Below are 25967 nucleotides of genomic sequence, written 5' to 3'. Positions count from 1 at the left end.
AAGATGATGAAGGGCCTGCTGAAAGTGATCCAAGTCTCCCTTTATGGTCAATGCAGGGAGGGGAGCCATCACATCTGCCTTCAGCACATAATACCCACACACCTGTACCACAAATTGCACAGGACCACAGCGAGGGTAAACACCCACCACTGCCCCATCCAGTCACTCCCCCACCTGCACATCTACCACCACCCCCTGAACAGACACTCCCCCACCTGCACATCCATCACCAACCCCTGAACAGGCACTCTTCCCACCTGCACATCCACCCCCCCAAACAGGAACTCCCCCCACTTGCAAATCCACCACCACCGCCTGAACAGGCACTACCACCACCTGCACATCTACTACCACCCCCTGAACAGGCACTACCACCACCTGCACAACCACCCCCTGTCCACGCACAAACAGCAACTGTACAGACACCATCCGCCCATGCACATGAACTTCCCCTGTACAGGCACATGCAGCACACCAACCTGCACCTTGGCGACAGCCCAGTCATAATCCCTTATAGTGAGCCTCACCTCCAAATTTTACGAAGTCGCATGCACGATCCCCATCGATCACATCATTTTTTTTTCTCTAGTGTGAATATGTGTAAATAAAAAGAAAATCTCATCACAAGACAAGACTATGTTGCGTATTATGTCCTTATAGGCAAATGTTTACCAATTGTGGTGGCCTAGAGATGTGAGGATGAATGCGTGTGCATGACACATGTACAAGTGTAACCTCATCATTGCAGCAAAATCTCATGTGCAGAGCAAATAACTCCCAAAATATATGTCCATATTTTGTACAAGACATTCACAATGAAGTTAAACAAGAAAGAAAAAGTATGATTCAAAATAACATTTTATGCAAAATAAAGTGAAGGAGTAGAAATACAACAACAGTCCGTTTGGAAGGGAGAAAGGAAAACAAATGATGTTCTTAATACAGAAGGAGAAGGGAACTTGGAGTGCTGTGGGGCAACATAAATATAACACGTCAGGGAGCATCAGGGGACCAGTCTATATACAAGGGGCAAAGTAAATGATTGTCCAAAAATAAATTCTGTCCACCAGGTCAAGTGTCTTTCTGGTCATCCTCAATTTGCACACTGTCCAGATCCTCAGAGACCAAAGCGGGCTCCTGGCTGGCTGGTGCAGGACCAAGCACCACACGGGGTTGGGACACACGAGGAGTACGGGGGAAACATTGTGGGGCAACAGACAGGGGGAGACATTGAAGGTGGTGTGGGTGAGAGGTTGGGATAGGATAGACAACATGGCTGCACCCAAGGAAGTGACACTGGTAGTGAGGGTGGCCATAGCTCGTGCATTTTCCTCTCACATCATGCACAGCTCTGTACTCATCTGTGGCATGACGCGAGAGGCCATGTCTGGCTGACCCTCACATGCCCACATCCCTTCCTGTGGTGCAGCCACAGGAGTTACAACACAGGGAGGGTTTGGGTGGAACATGAGGGGTGTAGTACCTCGGGTTCGGAGCCGATGTTGGTGTCCTCCTGGCAGCCTCTTTGAGGTGGACTAGTTGCAGGGGATGCAGCTGGAGGCCCCAATGGAATGGGGGCCACTGGAGTTAGGGAGGGGCTGATGGCAGGCCTAGGTTGGGTAGTGGCCTGTCCCGGGGAAACCTCACCAAAAGAAAGTTGTGTATGGTCTAGGGGAGAGTAGATTCCCTCCCCCCCTCGCCAGAGGTGTCCAGTACTCCCCCTTCAATGTCCTCAGCCTCCACCCGGTCCGTAGCACCAGAGGTGTCTTCCTGCTCAGTCCGGGTGGGCACAATTCCCCTGCCTCCTGATGTAGAAGGTCCAACCTCATCCTCTTCTTCCTTACTTGTTGAGAGAGGTCGTGGCCGCTGGCACACCAAAGATGTCCTGCTTCAAACTGTGTCCTGCTGTTGGTCCTCTTGGCCAGATGAGCCCACTAAAATGTAATACAAATCATGATGTAGTGGTTGTGCACGTCAGAATAAGACACATACCTAGATGAGCCAAGGGCAGACTTTGTTCTCCTCTGATCACACTATACAGTTGCCAGTGATTAGGAGCTTAAATACATGTATGTTCACTGTCATCTCCTGATTTGAGTCGGACATGGACATCTCACTTGAAATCTGGTGGCTAGACATCTGTACTGACCAACCCTCAGCTTTGGCATTCTTTTGATCCGTGTGTTATGTCACAGCTACGTAGGCAGCGTTCCAACCCAGTCTACAAAAGGAGACCAGAGAGAGTCCACATGGTATTCGAATGGGCCTGTGATATGGAGTCTCTGCACTTTTACTCCTGGACAAATGTCATCTGCTGTGTAGCATTTTATGAGACAACACAAATGCGGATTGGGGGTCACACATCCATACAGGGGCTGGGCTATTAGGTCTGCTAAGTTGTGAGTCTAATCTTTTGATATTCCCTCACAAAAGCTGACAATCCAGTGCCACATATTGGCTTCATAGACTACCAGATAGTGCTGTACACTGGTGAATGGTAGTGGCTAGTTGTTACAGCTACCTGAACTTGAAAAATGGAATACAAGCCACTGAAGGTGAGACGTGTGTCTGTGGACACACTCAGCGAAATTTGGAAACACTTAAGAGTGAGGCACGGATCTCAAAATCTGTCTTGACTCCATGGCACATGATGATCTGTCTTAATCAGAACCCAAACTCACTGAATGCAATGAAAGTCACAGCATCCAATACCCATTGGCCTCTCATATGCACACTGGACAATGTCTGTACCATTCCTCAGCCAATGCACACATCAGTTATCATGCCCTTGGTTCATTGTTAGTGGTGCTGGCAGTGCAAATTTCTGTACAAATGCAAGTGTGTGGCGCAATTTCCCAGTTGTCATAATAAAACTACCACTCCCAGAATGCACTCTGCTCTGTACAGTCAATGTGCTACAGTGAGCCTTTTGCTTCATGATGACTGCTGCATAGACACAGAATAGGTAAATGGGGGCATGGGACACATGATGGTACAGCGTTGTCTTGACTCACATCATCCTTTCAGACAAATGTTACATATAATGCACTTACCAGGTCTCTGCTGCTCATGCTCCTCCAGGTGAGCATGGAGATCGGCCAATCTGCATGCAGGACCCTCCTGTACAGTGGCGAGAGGCGGGGATGATGTACATGGTGCTGGGAAGACTGGCCCAATATCTCCTCTGCCTTGTGCCGGGCCCAGCATTTTAGGTCCTCCCAACACTTGCAGCATGCCCTGGTTTCGGGGTGTACACGACCACTGCAGCGCTCCCCAATGGTGGCCCATAGTCTGGCCCGTGCTGCATAGCTCAGCTAATCCTCTGCACCCCCCCATATAACTGAGGATATTTGGTAAGCACCCCCTATGCTAAAATGTCTAATTCCCTTTCAGTGAAAGGGGGTGCTTTCTCCTCATAACCCTCAGCCATTTTGGGGGTAATGAGGTTGAACTGAGCAGCAGGATGGCAGAGGATCTGATCTGTGAGAGAGGATGACTCAGACTGAACATAAAATGGCTGTCAACAACTTCCTGTGATGTATTTCCTGTCTACCACTTCCTGTTTGTCATTTCCTGTATGAAAGAATGGGTAACATTTTCGGAGCTTCCAGCCCGAATGCATACTCTCCAGTTGCGGAGCATAGGTTACGAAAGCGGCGCGTCGTGTCCGCATACAAGGCGTACGCTCTGCAGACATAGATCACGCATTTGTGCCAGAAGTTGCGAAAACTGACTGGAACCCATTCTTTCATACAGGAAATGACATACAGGAAGTGGTAGACAAGAAATACATCACAGGAAGTTGTTGACAGCCATTTTGAGTTCATTCTGATTCATCCACCATCACAGATCAAATCCTTTACCATCCTGTTGTTCTGTAGTGGAGAAACCTGCAATTACAGTGTTGCAGAATATGTGTTCAATGTGGTACGGTGGCTGAAGGGCCACATGGGTATAATCAATTGCACCCAGCACACTTGGGAAGTGTGAAATGAAATGGAAATCCCTAGCTGGCCTTTGTCCAGTGTATGGGGCATTCGTATTTTGAGGTGACTCTTGAATTGGCAGCTCTATGTCTGATGCAATACCAAAGGGGATAATGGACGGAGCGCTTGAGCAAATCAAACACTTACCCCCAGTCAACTGATCTGGGTTTAATCCATCATCATTCGTTAGCTCACTCCACCACCCCAGTTCAGAAATGGCCATATGCAAATCAGTCTGACCCTGTGCCTCATGGGAACAGTCCAGCCCGAACTGCCAAGCCATGTCTTCCCTGGACTGGAAACAAGCATCCTGGGACCGGTTTCGAGTTTATAACCCTCATCAGCCAGGCTATCTTGAATCCAGTGACAAAGTGAGCAAGGGATCCACGTCTGGGCATACCCTGCCAACTTAGGGCAAACAAAGCGATACCAAAGGGGATAATGGACGGAGCGCTTGAGCAAATCAAACACTCATCCCCAGTCAACTGATCTGGGTTTAATCCATCATCATTCTTTAGCTCACTCCACCACCGCAGTTCAGAAATGGCCATATGCAAATCAGTCTGACCCTGTGCCTCATGGGAACAGTCCAGCCCGAACTGCCAAGCCATGTCTTCCCTGGACCGGAAACAAGCATCCTGGGACCGGTTTCGAGTTTATAACCCTCATCAGCCAGGGTATCTTGAATCCAGTGGCAAAGTGAACAAGGGACCCACGTCTGGGCATACCCTGCTAACTTAGGGCAAACAAAGCGATACCAAAGGGGATAATGGACGGAGCGCTTAAGCAAATCAAACACTCACCCCCAGTCAACTGATCTGGGTTTAATCCATCATCATTCTTTAGCTCACTCCACCACCCCAGTTCAGAAATGGCCATATGCAAATCAGTCTGACCCTGTGCCTCATGGGAACAGTCCAGCCCGAACTGCCAAGCCATGTCTTCCCTGGACCGGAAACAAGCATCCTGGGACCGGTTTCGAGTTTATAACCCTCATCAGCCAGGCTATCTTGAATCCAGTGGCAAAGTGAGCAAGGGACCCACGTCTGGGCATACCCTGCCACTTCCTGTTTGTCATTTCCTGTATGAAAGAATGGGTCCCATTTTCGGAGCTTCCAGCCCGAAAGAATACTCTCCAGTTGCGGAGCATAGGTTACGAAAGCGGCGCGTCGTGTCCGCATACAAGGCGTACGCTCCGCAGACATAGATCACGCATTTGTGCCAGAAGTTGCGAAAACTGACCGGAACCCATCCTTTCATACAGGAAATGACATACAGGAAGTGGTAGACAGGAAATACATCACAGGAAGTTGTTGACAGCCATTTTGTGTTCATTCTGATTCATCCACCATCACAGATCAAATCCTCTACCATCCTGTTGTTCTGTAGCGGAGAAACCTGAAATTACAGTGTTGCAGAATATGTGTTCAATGTGGTACGGTGGCTGAAGGGCCACATGGGTATAATCAATTGCACCCAGCACACTTGGGAAGTGTGAAATGAAATGGAAATCCCTAGCTGGCCTTTGTCCAGTGTATGGGGCATTCGTATTTTGATTTGACTCTTGAATTGATGCAGCTCTATGTCTGATGCAAGCACCGCGTCCGGCTTGCCTGAGAGATACCCACAAGGTCACAGGAGACCCCTTGGAACGACCCAGTTGCAAAGAAATGGAGAGCAGAAAGTATCTTGAGATATGCTGGAAAGGCATGGGAGCAGCAGGTCACAGAGTCAAGTTCCTGCTCTCACTTACATACCATCTCCAAGATGATTTCTGGAGGAAAACGGTCTCTGGCCCTGACATTTTGGCTGGACATCCCAAATAGGTTGAGCTTTTGTCTGAATATTATCTCTCCTCTCCTCCTCCTCAAGTCTTCTTGCCGCATGGCAAAGGGCAGAGCAACAAACACTTTCAGTGACATGTTGGAAGATTTGTGTGTGTCTGCTCTGATTTCATATGTGCTGCAGGGCTGGTATTGGCTGTTGAACTCCAGTGTTTCAGCTGGAGCATGTTTGGGTTGGTAGGCACTTGGACAGGTGTTTAGCATTGAAGAAAATGATCATCCAGCCCGAATGTGGATATTCTAGCCCAGAAGCGGAGATTCTGCCCCGGGTACGGATTTTCCGGCCGGAGTGCAGGTTTTCCGGCCCGGGTACTGAAATTATGGCCCGAGTGTAGACGTAAAGATAGGAGTCGTAAGTGATTTCTGTAAATACCAAAAATCGTAAACTTAGACTTTTGTCTCAGAATACTTTTGTGAATCGGACCCCTTGAGTTTGGAACAGAAGCCAACAACATTGATGATGCCTTTGAAGATATAAGAGAAGAAGTGGGAGACAATCCCGTGAACTGACAGGCTTATGCTTTTGCAAATGTACTTACTTTTCCAAATCATATTTTATTAAATACATCATGGCAAAAAGAAAACTGCACTAAACATGATGACTGTCCACTCAATCTATGACAAGTGCGAAAGTAAAGAGCTAATTACTTCAATGAACAGGATTGGTTTATCAACAAGTTATAATGACATAGTACGAAGCAGGAACTTGTTAGCAGCTCATGCTGTAAAACCTTGCAAATCCGACAGCACACCACTTCCAAGTCACTTTACCAGGAAAGAATTTAAAATTGCTGCTCTTAATAATTTTGATTTTGAATACAGCTCTTCTTTGTCTGGAACATACAGCACACTGCCATGATGCTTTCTCAACACTCTACCAATTACCTAGCTGCTGGAAAACAAGCTGTGTCAGCTGTAGGCATAAACAAATGAAGCTGCAAACCTATAACCCAACTGCTTTGCCAACGTTTGCAAAATCCCTACAAGCTATCAACACATCCCAATCTACCAAAAAGTTTCAAGGTGGCTGTGGACATGGATCTTCTTCTACCTGCTGCTGCGGTTCACAAAGCTGATTTAATTGAATTTATCATATTGCTTATTCAGTACAACCTGAAGAATGATGATAAGCCAGTTCCTCTGTGGGCTGGTATTCATTCTCTGCTCTCCCAGATAGCTGTCCCACTGAAGAAGGTTGGGTTTTTACTGCAATACCATCTCCAGTCACAAACTATGCAAGAATATGCACAGTTCCAAAAACTGTCCAGAATACGAGTGGTCAGCTTGAAGACCAGCCTATCCTGCGTATTTTAGCTGAAATTCTTATGAGCGATCCAGTAGAATTTGATGATCTTTATCCAATGATGGGCATTTTCCTCATGACAAAGTTTAAAAAAAAAAAAATTATTATTTAGGGATAGTTCATCAGTGCTTAGTGAAATAATAAATGATTGCAGCATCATACATTTCCACATAATATAAAATATAAAAACCATATACAATAAAAGAAGCAAAATTTGAATAGTGCACGTTTCCAGAACAAAAATCATACAGCCTAATTGTAAAATCATGATTATTGTATATCAAACCAAGCAGCGTATCAAACACCTACTGTATCTTAACCCATATTTTCTCATAAAGTCCTAAACATCCTAGACGAGCCCGATCTTAGAGCATATTTCCTTTCACATTCCTTAATCCTATCAAGTTTGCATAGTAGCTGTTGAAAAATAGGGATATCCTTAGACCTCACCTTTGAAGAATCAGCGACCGGGCTAAAAGCACCAAAATATATATCCGCTTTTTTTGTAGTGAGGTGGCTGTAAGTTGGTAAAGTATCCTAGGATGACTGTTTGGGTGTCTAGCACCTGTGGAACTTTCAATATATTAAAACAGGACTGAATAATCATTCGCCAAAATCTATTTACCTTTGGATACTCACAAATGATATGTGTCCACTTCCCTCCTCCCTCCATATTGGAGCAAATACAGTTTGAAGAAATCTGAGGGTTTATTTTATGCAGAAAATCTGGCGTTCGATAGAGCAGCCACTTAGAGTAATATTGCTTCATCTTAAATTGGCCGCTTTCAACAAAGAGCCGCGAAACGTGTCCATCTGATTCCAAGCTATGGTAGAGAGCAGCAGCCTTTCCTGATTTTCCCATTTTCTCTGCGCTTATTGATATAGTTTACCTGCCGCTCGAGCTCGATTGAGGGAGGCCCAGCCGCAAATCGATTTTTTGGTATTTAAGGTCTAATAATTGCCCTGTTAATTCACTGGCCTCATTAATAAGTATAAGATTAACTTCCTGCAGAAAGTGTCTAACCCTGACATAGGACAATTGTGAAATAATTTTACTATGTTTAATACACGGCTCTATTTCAGTCCAGGTTTTCCAGTCCCCAATTAGAAAGTCCCCTATTTTTCTAAAGCCCTGACTTCTCCAATTGACTATAACTGCCAGATCTTGCAATGGGTCTTGACCAATATATACGTCAGAGAGCAAAGTTTCCCCATTTATATTGGGGATCACATAATGATCAAAAAGCTGGTGTTTTTCCGCTTAATGCTCTATTGTAATGTTTTGTATCTGACTTTTTTGTGAGTTCTTGTCAAACGCATAAAATCTTTGATAAGATATTCTTTGTGGATTGGATCTAAAAAGAAATGATCATATCTGTTAATATTTAACACCTTCATTGTTCTGTGTATAGTATGTGCAAAATTCGCAAAATAGTATTCTCTCAGGCCAGGGAGAGCTAATCCCCCTTCTGCCACTGGTCTATAAAGTGCATCCATAGTAATTCTAGAAACCTTATTTGCCCAAATAAAAGTAGAGAACAGGCCTTGCATTTCTTTAAAAATTTCATTTGAACCGCATTTGGAATAGCTAAAAAGAGAAAATTACATAATGGTAAAATCATCATACGGATTATGGCTACTCGACCTATTATTGATATTGAAAGATCTTTCCATTTTATCAGTTTGCCTTTTATCTTATTATAAAGAGGGATATACATTAAGGCATAGAGATCATTAACATTCTCCGTAATATACACGTCTAGGTACCTCTTAGGCTGAATACTGACCAATTGAGTTAATAAATAAAGAATCAGATGTACAATTGCAGAGCAGTATCTCTGCCTTAGATTTATTTATTTTGCATCCCCCAATGGATTAAAATTCCTGAACTATATTAAATATTTGATTTTTCACTTCAGTGTTAGGTTTTAAAAAGAGGGCAATGTCATCAGCATAACGTTTGATATTTGTCATATCAGTCATTGGAGATGTTGAACTGCAGATTGAGCGAGGAGCTCTATAAAGCAGGCAAAAAGTAGAGGAGATAGAGGGGAACCCTCTCTCGTCCCTCTAACAACTCTGCAAATGCCAACTTTATTGGCATTTACAATTATTTGAGCCGTAGCCCCCTCATAGAATTTAGAAATTACAGCAATCAGCTCAGACGGGAATGCAAATTCAGCCAATATATGAAACAGACTTTCAGGATTTTATTTTGAGTAAAGTAGTCCAGAGCCTTGACTAAAAAAGTAGCATTAAAAGATAATTGTTGGCCTGCGACAAATCCACACTGGTCTTTATGAATAATTGACCCTACACAGCTACTCATTCTATTTGCTAATAGTTTAGCTATGATTTTATAGTTATTGTTTAAAAGACTGCTAGATCTATAAGAATATACATCCTCTTTATATTTTTTTTTCAGGAAGCTAACTACCATAGCCGTTCGGAAGGAGGATGGTATCTCTCCGCCTTGTAAAATATAATTAGCTAACAGAACTAGTTGTTGATTTGAAATGACACTAAATATTTTTTTTAATTCTGCCGGAAGGCCGTCTTTCCCACATTCTTTACCATTAGCCATGGATTGAACAACCGCTTCAATTTCTTGTAATATAACAGTAGCCGTCAGATTTGTACTTTGATTTAGCTGTAATTTCGGAATTTGCAATCCATTAAAAAATGATTTTAATTTCAAACTATCCACCTTTTGTCTAACTGAATAAATGGTTTCGTAATGTTCTAAGAACACATTTTGTATTAGCTCTTCATTTGTAGCGCGGGTTTTAGCAATTTTGTGGGACCACTAACCGGAAGACGAGACGGAGCAGTCTCCCATCGACCGTTTACTACGGTCCACCCCTAGGACAGACGTACACATCCTCCTACCTTTCATGGATTACATACCTCGGGGTTAGTGGCTGACCTGTCCTCCCCTCTAATTTTTTGTGGCATCTCCACGCACCACTCAATACTTACCCATCTCACCGACCGGATTTAAACTTTCACCGGTCCAGCGATTGTACACACAGCCGCGTTCACATCCTTAACAGCCCTGAAGAGTCACGGGATGATTCCGGTATGACGAAACACGTGTCGGCTGGTTTTTCTTTCTGTATCTATTGAAGAAACGTGTCATAAACTTCTATTTGAAAGACATTTCCTGATGTTGACCTTCATATTTTGTACTAACAATAATTCCAAATGATGGTTTTACACCAAGAACTCACACCCTGAGAAACGTGTGCGCAGGACTTGTTCAGAATTTTCAGTGGGGGTTTCTACCCACACTCTCGCAGGGTTTTTTTTAGTTGGGGTTTGTTTCCCCTGACCTTGCAGCACTGGAATCACTTTTCAATTCTTCTATTCTTGTGTGAATTTGTTTGAGCGCCGTTTCTTCCTGTCCCAACCAAACCCTTCACCGAACCAGTTATTTTGTTTTCATACCCTGGAAGATTAATCCAGAGCAGGGTTCTGTAGGTAATTAAAATCCCCGCCTATAATGACCATACCGGGAAGTAGTAACAATGTGTAATATAGGTCCAATAAAGATGCAGGATTATCCTCTACTGGGGCATAAATCGTGGGTATAGTCAACCTGATATTGTTATTTGAACCATTAACTAATCTGCATCTACCCTCTTTAACTATTTGGGAATACCTAATCTGGAAAGGAAAAATGTGTTAAAGAAGATTGCTACCCCTCTTTGGGCCGTAGTTGCTGATGAAAATGGCTACTACCTGCTCATTGCTGAAACATGCTAAATGAGAGCTTCCTCTTAGCTACATAATGTGTTTCATGTATCAATATAATATCTGGAGAATTGCCTCTCATCCATTCTTCAACAGCCCAAGCTTTAATTTTGTTGTTCAGTCCATTAGCATTAAAAGAGAAAATTCTTACAGAATATTAAGCTGCCTGCTGGTGAGAAATCATCGATGGAAACAGATTATATTCAAACTACCTTGTATCTGCATATTTATCTGTGTTTTAAAGCACGTTTTAAAACAAGCTAAAAATGCTAATTGAGTCAACAAAATAGCATACACGTGCATAAATATATCAACTATCGCTAAAGACACCTGAATAATTTAAATATTCTTGCGGCTTATTCTCCTTATGCCACTTACATCTGATGATACGTAGCTTAACTAATAAAAGAGTCTGTACATAAAAAATGACTAAAGTGAGAACGCAATACAAATAGCATATAAAGTGCTTAACTGAACTGAGCATTAATATAAACTCCAGAAAAATTAAGGTATCTTTCAGCCTATAAATCTTTTTTGTCATTTTCATGACAATATGTAACATTACTAATTAAAGTATCTGTGCATATAGACCAGATTTAGTGACAATGCAGTACGATTAACCCCTGTATATGACATAGCTTGTTAAGTGTCTATGCGTATAAACCAGATAAAGTGACAATGTGGTATAATTAGCATATGAAGTGCATAATGATGTAGCAGTAATGCTTGGAGTTCTAATATGATCTTTCCAATTATTTACCTTATTTATATTGTATTGGTTCCCAATATCATGTGGACGTATCGATGTTCAGAAGAACGATCCCCTTTTTTCATCTTGCTAACTCCCAACACAATCCCAATGCCCCCTACCCTGAAATTCCAGGTGGAAGCCCCCCCTGTTGGAAATGTGGGAGAAAAGCTCACATCTCCTCCCAGCCCCCTCCTAGTGTACTGGGTGCCATAGCGTTGCACTCCTTGCTGCGCCTCCCTTCCACCAGACGATCATGTCGCCCGGTGCCCGGCCACCACCCCCTAAAAGTAAAAAGGAAAGAAAAAAAGGAATAATAAGGAGAAAGAAGAAAGAGAAAAACATAATCTATCTGATATTAGCTGAAGCAGTTCTTGCACCTTTGCTACATTGTCCAGTAGATGGAATTTGATATTTTCGAGAACCTTCAACTTTGATAAATGGATAATAGATGCCTGCGCCCCCTTTGATTTAAACAAATCAATCATCCGGATACATTCTTTCTGCCTTTTAGCTGATATTGCTAAAAGAATCTGGAATTGTTGAATTTCTTGTGTTGACAAAGTTCTATTTGCAATAGCCTTGGAGAGAATTCTTTCCTTACTATCAAAGTCAGCAAAATTTACTAGAATAGTACGTGGATATTTCACTTTGTTGGGGCGATGAAAAGGCACCTGGTGAGCTCTTGTGATTGTAAGATTTCCTGATAGTTCTGGAATGTCTTTTTTTAGCAGAGATTCAACCCAGCCCAGGACCTGAGATCCCTCTACTGCTTCTACGACCCCTACTAGGCGGAGATTTGACCGCCTGTCATAATTTTCCATGTCTTGTAACTTTGATTCTAATATCTACAAATTTTGTCTGATTTGTATTATTTCCTGCTCACAAATGATCTCCTTATCCTCTAGATTGGAGACTCGTTGCTCAGCTTCAGCTAGCCGTTCTGGGACTTTTCCCATTGCATCCTCTATTTGTGACAAAGCAATCTCTTATGATTGTGTCAACCGTAGCTCTTTAATCTCTGATAAAATCACAACGAACATGGCCTTAATCAAGAGATTAGGATCCTCTCCATCCCTAACCTCCTGAGAGAGTTTCTCATTAGCTGCTATGATGGTGTCTGGTTGAAGAGATTGAGAAGCAGACTGAGAAACGGATTGACTCTTTGTTGCTGTTTCTTTTGGCCTTACTAACTGTTGAACTTAGGTCGATAAATCTGATGTCATCAATCCATTCATTGCATGATCTGTGATATTGATAGTATTAACAGGTATTGGAACCATATGAGATGTTGAGAACAACGGGAATTGCTTGCAGCAAGTAGGGATGTCAAAAGTCACAGCAAGTTCAGCTGTAATCCTCTTATGAATATCCTCCATCTCCACATTACTACCAACCTTTTCTCCCAAAGTCCCAGAGGGGCTCACTGCTTGTGATCTTTTATCTACATTACCAACATCATTTCCGGCGTCTACCAGAGAATCTGCGTCCTATAATCAACCTGCCTACATCAACTGCTGTGCTACAGTTCCATTCTTTGCTGAGCATTACGTATGGTGCGAGATCTTTCCACCTTTATTGCGCAACTTACGAACAGGAGTAGATTGAGAGTCCAAAAGAGGATTCGTATTTTAGGGCTTTCGCTTGCATGTGCGGATGCTTCAATGTCTTTGTCTACAGGTCCCCTTCCACCCTCTATTTGTGCCACACGTATCTAGATTAGCAATCGAATGCCAGGTGTCTGCCCTGTATTAAGAGATCCTATCTTTTCGCACTGTGTGTAAAATGGCTGTCTCCTGGACCTTAGAATCTGTTTAGCTCACACACCCCCTCTCACAGCTGGGAGAGAGAAAAAAGAGGGGAGACCTTTTTCAACCCCTGATGCTTCAGTGAACACTGAATTTCCAATTATTGCAAGTGGAATGATTGTCAATGAGGAGTTGGTGCCTGCAAATATATATTCAAAAGGTACAGGCCATATTTGTTCAGGAACTTAACAGCAAAAAGGAGGAAGCTGGCCTTCGTGTTGTGCCCCATGTTGAGTGGGCTGTTCGAAATGTTTCCAAATGAGTCATTGTACTGTCAAATCACACAGATGTTAATATTGGGCTATTTAGATTTGTTACAATGTTCATAAATCAAGGATTGTTAGAGTTATTGATAAGGCTCCTTGTTTTCCATTTTTACTGATTTTTACAGATAAATACAGAGGGAAAACAATGTATTTTCCAGTCAGTATTTTTTTAATGTGGATAGAAGCAGAAGTGATAATGTTTTTTGAGTGATTATAAATCTGTGTCAGTCACTGCTGCCAGGCAAATATCTGTCTGTAATGACAAGTAAGGGAGCTAAAAAATATAGAAATTTTAGGAGTGAGGTTGAAACAGCTGTAAAATGTGAACTCATATGATAATAAAATGTGTGTTTTCATACAAGGCTACAGTGGCGGCTGGTGAACTTTGAAAGTGGTAAGGCAAAAAATATATCACTGTATATTATCAAAGGAGTGTGCAAAGGGAGCAAGCCTGACTCCCGGTGGGACTTGGCAGGGAGTTCTAACACTGAAAACATTTTTTTTTAAATAGTGTGATATTGATTTAACTGTCATCTACTTAATTCTTCTATGTAATTATTTTATAGCACCACTCACCTAAGTGTAGGGTGTCGGAGTGCTTTCATCACACAGAGAGGCACAATAAATCATACAAGTGTGTAAATCAATGTACAGGAAATGTTACACAAGACATTGAGTCTGACGGGGTGTAGGAATCTCATATCATCCAAACTTCTAGATGTTTTATGTTAAGAGTGAATGGCTGGGAGGACCATATAGTTAGAATATAAAACGTAAATCAGTTGATTGTAATTGTCAGTACTAACAAGACTTTATCACTTCCCAAAGGAACTATACTTTGCAATCTTAGAATAACAACAGATTGAGAAGAAATAAGGATGTAAACCCATAACCTAGTTTGCATGCAGCACCTTCATGCCAGTAAATAGATCACTGTGCAATATTAGAATATTTCAACTTAACTGGAAGGAACAAAACTGCCTCAGTGTCAGAAGCAGTAGCCCACTTACCTACGTAAATATTCTGTGATCTGCATGTTACACAGTGTGCCTTGCAGCAGGCACATTAATCCTCTATACTACTTTATGAGTCAAAACTGTGAATGAAAAAAACAAAAAACTCTCCCAGAGCTGTGTTAATCACTAAAGTCATCATTTCCAGCATAATCTCCTCAAACATGCTTGGCGGACACAGACCTCTGCATCAGTTGTCTTAACCCTGTAAAATAGTTTGCAGTGCAGCCTCTTTGTGACCAGTTAAATAATCTAAAACAGATTTACTGTCAAAAATTTGCTTGATGCCAATTTCATTGCAGCAGATTTACTTTAAAAAAACATTTGTAAATTGACTGTCAGACTCTGGTTTACGAGCTCTGGCCACCATGACTTAAACCCCCTTTCGTTTGCCAAACATTAGAGTATTTTGTTTTCCAAATTCAGCACTTCCACTCCCTGCTAATTAAAGAAAACAAAGACAGAACAACAAGAACAGAATATCTATTTAAAACGTGTACAGAAGCGGCTTAAACCCCCTTTCCTTTACCACACATTAGAGTATTTTTTTAATCCAAATTCAGCACTTCCACTCCCTGATAATTAAAGCAAACAAACACAGAACAAGGAGTACAGAATATCTAAATAAAACGTGCACAGAAGCGCGATTGTCATGTAAGATGTAAACATATTGCAAATGTTTTTAAATGAAGGATTCCTTTTCATAATTTACTTACCTGCGTGTTTCTGCACGTCTTGAATGGCTCCATTCGGTCTTTTTATTGCAGCGCCAGGAACGTTCTGATCACAGCCATATCAGGAATCAGGTTAGAGCTCATTTTAACCCGCTTTTCACCCCTGCTCCATCCGGACTCCTGATAGGGCCTGGGGCGATTTTGTCTCACCGCCTGTGCATGCATCCATTCTTAGAAAAGCTGCGCTGCAAAGAGTATGCGCAGCAAGTGCATGGGTTGCGAATGTGTGAAGAGGGCTGAAATGAAAAGCGCTCTTCATACATGCGCAAAACACGTACCTGAAGCATCCCCTGCCCTGTGTTGCTTCTCTGTGCACTTCCGTTGACACCTGCACAGAAATGAAAGCACAACGAACTGACAAATCTGCCAGTTCGTCCGTTTGCATTTCTGGAGGCTGGAAATTCACAGAGTAGCTTTTCTCTCCTCCTGCCTGCTGGTGATGGGAGGTCGCCGCCCTTGCTCTCCCTATTGACCAGCCGCCACTGCAAGGCTATTGATTTATAATCTATGGGTGTTCATATCATTGAAACTTGTCAAGCATTCAAGTACAAGTGTACATTTCTCAGTTCAATAAATGAGGAAATATACTAGTGTCCGCTTCATTTTTTCACAAAACACAAAATAAATTTGGATAATTCCATATAGAATGAGCACAAAATAAATATGGATAAATTCAGATGGAAATGCAAAGAAAATAAATACCATGAAAAGGGACATCTTAATGATTTTGGAGGTCCTGGGCCAAACTTATTTTGGAGGCCCTTGTTCAGGACAGCTTTGAATTTAGGATCAAATTTCAGCTCTTTCATGCCCTCTTTGGTCAGGTCATTGCCATTGCACAGGCTCACTCATCCGAATTCTAAATGTGTTTACATCTAATATTCATGGATAGTGATGTGTTTTCAATATTGTAACACAGCACCAGCTCACGAATAATACCAAAAATAATCTCTGTGATACCCTCCCATTCCTCATAGGTGAGGTCCTGTTTTGATCTAAAATAAACTTTTTTATGGATTCTGCATGCAACATAAACACAACATATATCTTCAAAATGTCTGTAAAAGAATATCACACATCACCCATATTAAAAAATAAATGAAAGGAAAATGGTATTTAATACAATTTGTTAAAGAATTATTCATGGTCATCAGGAGAAGACTCTGCAGGACAGAGCTGGCTCTATCAGGGGGCCCCTAGAAAGGCTGGGGCCCTGGGCAATAGCCCAATTTGCCCATGCCTTAACCCCTTCCATGCTGGACGGATTCCCCTGCTGTGCTGATCTATTCCTGCGCGGGCGTGGTCATGACGGAACGGTTCCGTCATGAGCACAGCTCAACCGTGGCTCATGACGGAACCGTTCCGTCATGAGCACCGAAGGGGTTAAAACATCTCTGACCATAACACAGGAAGCCCTAGTAATGGAATAGGTGAGAAAAGACACTTAATCCTGCTTCATATTCTGTACAAGAAACTTGACCCAGAGATGCCCAGTGTTCTTATCAAGGCACATATTCTTACAGGAGATGACACTATGAGAAAAATTGGTACAAAGCTTCGAGCATTAACTGCTGAACCCGTGAAGTTTCTAAAAAGATATGGTGAGACAGAAGTTGACTTTAAAGACATAGAAAAATACCTTGCGCGTGTGTTGAAAATGTGTTCTGATTGTCACACATTTAACGATCTTCAGTACAGTGAGTTCAAGAGACCCGTCCCGTTAAGTGACCTTCCACCAATGTCATATTCTGTGCGTGGACACATTAAAAGAGCATTCTACTTAATCAGAAGATGGTTTGTTTTGGTTTGATTGGGAAGATTTTGATGGGATGCTAAAACCTAGGAAATCTGTGAAGCCTCTACCTACAGGACTTAAACGTACATGTACTTAGATGTTCCTGTTGATGTGCTCTTCTCAAATGTTTAACATTCTGCAAATGTACCATGAGCGATTGCCGAAACAAATAAATAAAGTGAACTATGAAAATGTGTCTAAAACATTGATTAATATAATTTTTTCATCATACTCAGTTCATAAACATTGTTTAGTGTATACATAAAATTATTAAAAAACATTATTGCTTGTTTCATTTCTATATATCTCTCTTCTTACTCTATTATAGACGCCATTTTGTATAGTTGAAGGGTTGCTCTGAGGAGTTATTTTATGTCTCTAAAAGACTACTTGACCCTCAAAAACCTATGTTTTTGACACCAAAATGAAATACATAGGGTTCATGGTCCCTGAAGTATTACATCATCACTGCAATACATCCACCGTTTTTGAAAATATCATCCCAAAAAATCCGGCCCGGATCAACAATCTCTACCCAAGCTAAATTACTTCCCTAATGATCCAAAATCACATATAAAAAATGAAAATCTCTGCACAACAATTTTTTAACAGAGGTATATGAGGGGGCCGGGATTAGTACTGTGACCTGCAATATTCCATATGTGTAAAAAGATAACCATGATTTTATTATATTTCACTTTCATCCAAATTATTTCACAAAAAACACTATGTTCTTCTCATTACTCCATTTGAAATGGTATACTTTTCAACGACCTTAGAACGATTCAAGGCTGAGCTGACCATCCTGTGATATGAAACACAAAGGAGGTGATGAGAGGAAGGCTAACGAAGTGTCTAAACTAGTGGTGATAGCTCTGGATAGCATGCCAATCCATTGTTTTACATCCACTATTCCAACCGCGACATAGGCCCACCTTATGAAGTTCAGTACTCACTCTGCTCCTAGTGGGAACAGTCCATCCCCATTTACCAGGAGAGGTCCCCGCCAGAAAGGAACACAAGCAACCCCAGGCACGTTGGATTTCAACTGTTAATTTACACACTAACACAAGGTGACCCCAGGATGAATGCGCATAATACTAGACTTTCAAGGCAAAAAATAACCATCCCAATTAAGATCAGGGTTACAATCAGGGCTTTAAGTTTGCCGGGTCTCACCGGTGCTGAGCAGCAGCAGTTTTTTAAAGGGGGCCTCGAAACGGGTCTCTATCGGGCTCTCGTTTGTACTCTGGCACAGGCGGTCAGTTTTTTCTGGGCTGCAGTGACAGCAGGCACTTCGATGTGCGCGTGCTCACACTGCTCACTTCTCACTAGTGGAGAAGGTATAGCATGACTTCATGCCAGGTGAGCGTTGTAGGAGAAGGGAAATCCTTAAGCGTCATTTTCTCTCAGGATTTCCCTTTTGTATTCGAAACGCAGGATCATCAACATCGTCGTGGTGTCACCAGGGCTTTAAATAGAAGCTTTTTCAATATTATATACAAGCCATAGTTGCTGCTTATTTATCTCATGCAACCAACAACCATTGACAAAGGAAATAGTCCTGACTTGTTGTAGGTGTAACGTTACTTGCTGTATTATATATCTGGATGCAACGACAGACACAGCAAAATACAAGTCGGACAGCACAATATGCTAAGCATATATTTTTAGATTACGTGTTTTAAGCCACGCCCTTAATTACTTCGAACACGCCCCTTTGAGACTCCCCGTTTTTTCATCCCACTTAAAACCCTGGTTATAATAGAAGTATGCAATCATTCGCTATGATGTCTCTTCTCGTGGTGTTGCATATTGGAAACGTACTAAAAACCGATGCCTGAATAAAAGTAATAGATAATTGTGCGGATTTCTCACGTATTGTGTATATAACTTAAATATTGAGGGGATGCTTAACACTGAAGTAGTGTGTAGAGCCTTCCTAACACAGTTGGGGCCACACACACACACACTGCCCCCCCCCCCCCCCCCATCCCCCGCCACCGAGGAAACAATGATTTTGAAGATCCTAGCAAAAGGGTAAATGTGAAGAAATATAAATATATACAATGTGTAAAAAGAACAAATTAGACTGCAGTAAGGTAAAGGCAGTGGGATAATGAATGAACTAAAGAGGTGAAAACGTTACAGTGAGGTGAGATGGTATGCCGAACTGTGACATTTGAAAGAAAATAGCAAAACTAAATCAGACATTTATATATGCGTCCACGCCTGTACTCCACGCGTATACTTAGGAACAAACAGAAAGTGCGCACTGAAAGAGCGCTACAGCACCGTGCGCAGACGCAGGATGAAGCGAGCCGCTGTTCCGAGCACGGTCGCTGTGGAAGGAGGGGGGTCTCCCGCGCCTGCGCAGTGACAGTGCGCCAGTGACAGCTCGAGACCGAGCGACCTGTTCGTAGACCTGTTTCTGTGAACGCGCGAGGGACCCGGGTACGAGGCAGCGCGAGACAGGGGAACGAGACAGGGAGACGCGTGCAGCTGGAGCCCACCAAGTCAAGCGCCGACCCTGAGGAGACACCGAGCCGCAGAGGCGGCCGGGCCACCTAGGTGAAGAAGAGAGCTGCGGCGGGACATGCGCGCCCTCCCCGCTGGGTGATCGCCTTAGCCCGGGAATCGCGGGGCTTTACCCCTCGCGCCCCCGGGCCGCCGCAGTCATGTGGATTCCAACCGAGGACGAGAAGTACGGCGTGGGTAAGAGACTACTTTAACGCGGAGCTATGTGAATAGAAGCAGCTACACTCTCATTACCTCAGCAACAGCCTAGCATCATCATGTGCCCACATCAGTATCTTATCCGGGCATCATGACCGTGCACTTGACATCAATGACATGCCCTCATATCATCAACAAGCCCCAACTGCACCACTGTACCCATGCAGCGCTATGATACGGACCCTCGCCGTGTCCCACAGCTACACTACATCCTCCATAGCATCACCCTGCCACATAGCATCATCACACAGACGCACGTCATTACCGTCATAACCCAACAGCATCATCACGTGCCACGGTAACGGAATGATCTCACAGTGGTGTTATATCTCCTGTGGCAGCACCGTGACCTCACTGTATCACACGAACAACACTACATTGTAACAACACATTATCATCACACCTTACAGCATCAGTGTACTTCACAATATCCTCACACCAATAGCATCATCTTACCTCCACAGCGTCAGCATACCCCAAAACATCTTTATACCTATGCATCATCCTCTTACCACACATCACCAGCATACCATACAGCATCCTCACAGCTCCTCAGCCCCATCATACCCCACCCACATCATCAGTAGACTCCAAAGCATCATCACAACTCTCATGCATTATCACACCACACAGTATCATGATACCCTATAGCATCAGTGGATTTCACAACATCGTCGTACCACCAGCATCACCGTACCTCCACAGCATCAGTGTACCCCAGAAAATCATCATAACTCCACAGCATCATCATACCCCAAATCATCAGCATACCTCACAGCATCATCACACCTCCGCCGTGTCACCATGCCCCACAACTTAAGCATACCCTGCATCATCAGTGTACTTGACAACATCATCAAACCAAAAGCATCATCGTACCTCCACAGCATCATCATACCCCAAATCATCAGCATTGCTCACAGCATCATCACAACTCGATATCATCATTATCATGCCACACATCATCAGCATACACCATAACAACTCTGCAGCATCATCATACCCCACATCATCAGTAAACTCCAAACCACCATCACAACTCTGTAGCATCATCAGACAACACAATATCAGTATAGTCCACAGCATCAGTGTACTTCATTGCATCATCTCACCAACAGCATCACCGTACCTCCACAGCATCAGAGTAGCCCCATCATAACTCCACAGCATCATCTCACCAACATCATCAGCATAACTTACAGCATCATCACAACCATACAACATCATCATACCCCACATAATCATGAATCTCGAAAGCACCATCATAACTCAACAGCATCCTCACACACACCATCAGCATACCTTAGAGTATCATCACTACTCTGGAGTGTCATCACACCCCACAGCGAAGTAAACTCCAAAGCATCATCACACCTCCTGAGCCTCATCATAACTAACATCATCAGCATACCTTACAGCATCATCACAACCATACAGCATCATCATACCCCACATAATCATGAATCTCGAAAGCACCATCATAACTCTTTGCCTTCATCAGACCTCCAAAGCATTAGATTCATCCGCTGCATCATCATAACTTCACTGCACCATGACAATTAAGCAGCATCATTATACTTCCTCAGTATCAGCATACCTCCACTGTATTTTACACCAGACAGTCATCATAGTATCATCCTGTCTTCATTATCATGATACCCATACAAGTTAACATCATACCTTTACAGCGTCATCATAAACTCACTCGGTGTGATATCCCAACAGTAGCATCTTTACCCCATGGTATTAGCATTCCTACAGAGTGTGATCATGCCCTGCTCTGCATCATCATAACTCATATCATCATAATTTCCCACAGTATCATCATACCACACGGCACCTTTACAACCCACAATATCATCCTATCCTCACACTATGGACATAGCTGAACAGTACCATCATAGTCCCTCACAGCACTAGCAGATACCCACTAACCTTTTTGGTTATCACATCATCTTACAGATATACATCATGATGTTTGGAAGTGCATCATCACACACACACTCTCCATCATATCCAGAAGCAACATCATTCTCCATAAGGACCATATCTACATGCATAGTCATAGTCATACCATGTGCCATTGGCAAATGGCAATCAACATTTATATCGTATGCAGCATAATTACCACACTGCTTGCATCATTGTTCTACCCCGGCAGTGGTGGCTTTCAGCATGGGTGAGCTGGGCCCAGGACGCGGACATTCAGAGGGGCGCAGGGGCTGCCTGCAGCAGTCTTCTGACCAGTGCTTAATTTGAACCAGTGGTTTCCGGTGCTTGGCTCCAGCACTTAATTGTCAGCACCAGGGCCTATGACAGCCTGCTACAAGCTGGCGCTGTCTGGCTAATTTAGAGACTATCACAACAACAGTTAATTATTAACTCAGTGTACATTAAAAATGAATATTACTTGCCACCCAATTCATTCTTATAGCTTTGGGGGCCGGAAATAGTCATAACTGTACACTTGTGAGAGTGTGAATGTTAGTACTTGTGTTGTTACGATCATTGGTAGCGCTGGCAGGGTCAATGTGGGGTACAAGGTGCAGTGGCCTCCTGATGGCAGCTCTGGCACTTATTTTTTGGGAAATTAATTACGGCTTCTGACGTGGCTCCAAAAACACGTTCAGTTAAACATTGTTTCTAGAAGCTGCTGGTGATCGTGTCTGCATTTTGACTGCCTTACTTCTCATGGCACTTGTTTCTCTTGCTCCGCTGCCCCCACCTCTCCCATTTCGTCAACACATAGTTGAAGGGGATGAATGGGAGCAGGTGCCAAATTTGATTTCATCCTGGGCGGTCTCTGAGCAAAGGGCAGCTGTGCACCCGAAAGCGTTATTATGCACCCATCTTCATCATACCTTCCACAGAATTAGCCTATATTCCGCAACTTGACACGCGGCTTAACAACCATCACAGTGTCTTCATATCACATCATCATCCTCACTGGCAGTATAATCACTCCAGCATCATCATCATCTTCACCATAATTAACCCTTAATATTAGAAGTACCATTGACAACATCATCCCACCATCATTATCATCATGTCACATCCAGCTGTATCCCCATCATGATCATCTGCATCCTCTTACCATCGGCTCATAACATCTCATCAGCTACTTCGTGGTCATTGCTCTCCATTACCATCACTCCCCGTTATCTTCATCATCAGTCCCCATCCTCATCAGTCCCCTGTATTATTATTCCGCTGCTATCATCCGCCCTGTCTCTTGGCTATTTCAGTATCACCATCCCATCCCTTGCTTAAGGCTCAGCCGCACCAGTTGCCTGGCCTGCCTATCTTCATCTTTGGTCCATCGTCATCATCATCATCATCATGCCATAACTATTGTAAAGGCCCTATGCATTGTTCATAGGGTGCTCCACAACTCAGGTCCAGAGGGAATCAAACACCTCTTCCAACTTTATGTCCCTTCTAGACAGTTGTGTTCTGTCAATAAAAATTGGCTGCTTGTTCTCAGATTTAGGAGGGCAAGGTGGGGAGGAAAAGCCTTTGCTGTGGTGTCCTCTAAACTCTGGAACACTCTCCCTATATTGATCTCCTGCCTCTTCTCCTTCCGTAAATCTTTAAAGACCAGGCTCTTTGCCCTTTAATTGTTTCTAGAGGGTTGATGCTTCCATCTTCCTGACAGTGGTACCGCTTTTAGAGCTTTGATGCCTTTGGGCAATTGTTTGCGCTCTACAAGTTGGTCATTCATTCATTCTGTCATCACCCTTACCACCCTCCCACTCCACTGCCCCCATTGTCTTTAACCCATGATTGGTGGTGTAATCTGCGCACTCGGGCCAAATCTCTGCACCGAGCACTGCAGGGTGCAGAGTCCGCACCAAGTGTGCAGATTCCACCATGAGTGCAGAGTTACGCACTCGTAACTTTACAAGTTGTAAGTCCCTTTGTGAATCGGGCCATAAGCCTCCGGCGACATCACCACTCCCATTCTAACACTGTCTCAGCAACCCTGTCATAACTGCATCCTCCAGAAATACTCATCTTTTTCTTACTTCCTGTATACCCCTTCCTGACATTTTCTCTGCCACTCTTATGTGCCCTGTGGGTTCTTCCAAAACACACACTGTATTTGCCCCCTCTGTCTCATCTTCAGCTCTTCTCCCTTCCCTGCTCGTACATGACTTCACCCCTCCACGTCAACCCATTTCTTCATAGCCTGCCAACATCCATGCTTTAGCACCCATCTGCCGCCCCACAATTCACCCCGCTCTACCATTCCCATGTCCTGAGGGCCATTCAGCACATCCCCACTTCTTTCCCACTGTGTCACTGTTATTTTTCCATGACCAGGATGACACCTCATACCTTCAGCTCCACTTTTTATGTGTATCTCCATAGGTCGTCTGTCTCTTTCACATGGTCAGAAAGCTGGAAGCAGGGCTTTAAGTGGGATGAAAAAACTAGGGGGTTTCTCAAGGGGGCGTCACTGATGTAATTAAAGGCGCATCTTAAAAGTACTTAAGCTGAAAATCTATGCTTAGTTTAGCGTGCCGCCCGACTGGTATTTTGCTACTTCTGTCATTACATCTAGATATATAATACAGCAAGTAACGTTACACTTACAACAAGCCAGTACTATTGGCTTTGTCAGTGGGTGTTTGTTGCATAACATGAAAAAGCAACAACCATGGCTTCATAGTACAGCAAATGGAAAATGCTTCAGTTCTGAAATGATGGGACTGTGAAAGAACTATAATGAGTCTCTTTGAAGTTACATCAAAGACTGTAAAGGGTGGTACTGTGCAGAGTTAAGATTTTTATTTCATCCTGAGGGTGAGGGCAAACATGGAGAACCCGATAGGGACCCGTCCCGCCAGCTGCTTTTTAGAACTGCCGGTGACGAGCACCTGGCAAGACCAGGCCCACTTAAAGCCCCGGCTGGCAATGTGTAATTAGTTAGATACAGACAAACATTTGTAAGGACTTTGAAGCTACACTTTCACCTGCAGGGCGTTGTGCAATGAAATAACATCACAAGAAGTGCGAAGTTGTCCCAGCTTGGACTTAAACTTGCTACTGCGCACATGGGGCCTGGCCCACGTCTCCCCCTGCCATCATGGCTGTGTTTCATCATCCCACTGTGACGCCTTCCTCGTCTGCCTTCATCTAGTCCCCACGCCTGCATCTCATCCCCATCTCCTCCCCACTGCCGGGCTCAACTGGTTCAGGTTCCTGCTGCCCTTCCGCTCTTGTACTGCGTTCCTCTGCATTGATTGTGCGGCTCCCTGGTTGCTGTTTACCTCCTCGCTGTGTGGCATGCGCTGTGGGCCCGTGCTTGCCTCTTTTTCAGGGGACCTTTGTGGCGTGTACTCTGTGTCCGCTCCAGTTGCCTCCCACGTCAGGACATCCCGTTTTCGCCAGGTCACGTTTCCCCCTTCACAGTAGTACATTTAGCCGAGTCCACACTCCTCCTTCCCCACCGCCCCCAACCGTGTTTACACCGATGTCAGTGGAAAGGGGGGCGGAGGGGTTCCGAGAAGGCTGCGTCAGGACCCATGCACGACATCTCTACAAAGGGGATAGGAACGCTAATATGGAGCATCATAGCACTGGTTACATGAAAGGGAGGGGGGGGGGGGCTTGTGGTGGAAATTAATTCTATGGTGCGTTGGGTTTAAAGCACCAGGGTGATTTCAGGCCTGGGGATCCAGTTCTCTTCACACGCTGGGGGCGGGGGTCCCTCCGGGACCGGCGCGGTAGGGGCCGCGCCGCCTGTCACTATTGTATCTCCGCGGAAATAATCGGTAGGCGGTTTTAATCTGGTGATTTGTGAAATTCCTCTCCTCCCCCGTATCTAATCCCCGGCGATGCTGTGCTCTAGTTGACTCCAGACCTAGATGGTGGGGGCGTGGGCCGGTCTGCTGCGGAAGTGGGGAGGGGGGCGTGCAGCAGGTGCCTCCGCTGTAAGAGCCAGCCTTACTTCGCTACATGCCACTGGTGCTTCCAGC

The 25967-nt window shown here is 43.8% G+C and overlaps 1 protein-coding gene across 3 annotated transcripts in view; it reads left to right on the top strand.

The window, feature by feature from the left end:
• Positions 1-19654: 19654 nt before the first annotated feature.
• DOCK3 (dedicator of cytokinesis 3) overlaps positions 19655-25967 on the top strand; it is a 1365978-nt gene continuing 1359665 nt past the window's right edge. For all 3 annotated transcript variants that reach the window (XM_085625129.1, XM_085625128.1, XM_085625127.1), the window contains exon 1: positions 19655-19965. In XM_085625129.1, the coding sequence (XP_085481255.1) occupies positions 19929-19965 (37 nt within the window). In that variant the 5' untranslated portion in view covers positions 19655-19928. The remainder of the gene's footprint in view (positions 19966-25967) is intronic.

Source organism: Triturus cristatus, chromosome 9, assembly GCF_964204655.1.
Source record: "Triturus cristatus chromosome 9, aTriCri1.1, whole genome shotgun sequence".
NCBI lineage: Eukaryota > Metazoa > Chordata > Amphibia > Caudata > Salamandridae > Triturus > Triturus cristatus.
The sequence above is the reverse complement of the archived record's forward strand: the minus strand, read 5'-3'. Positions and strand labels throughout refer to the sequence as shown.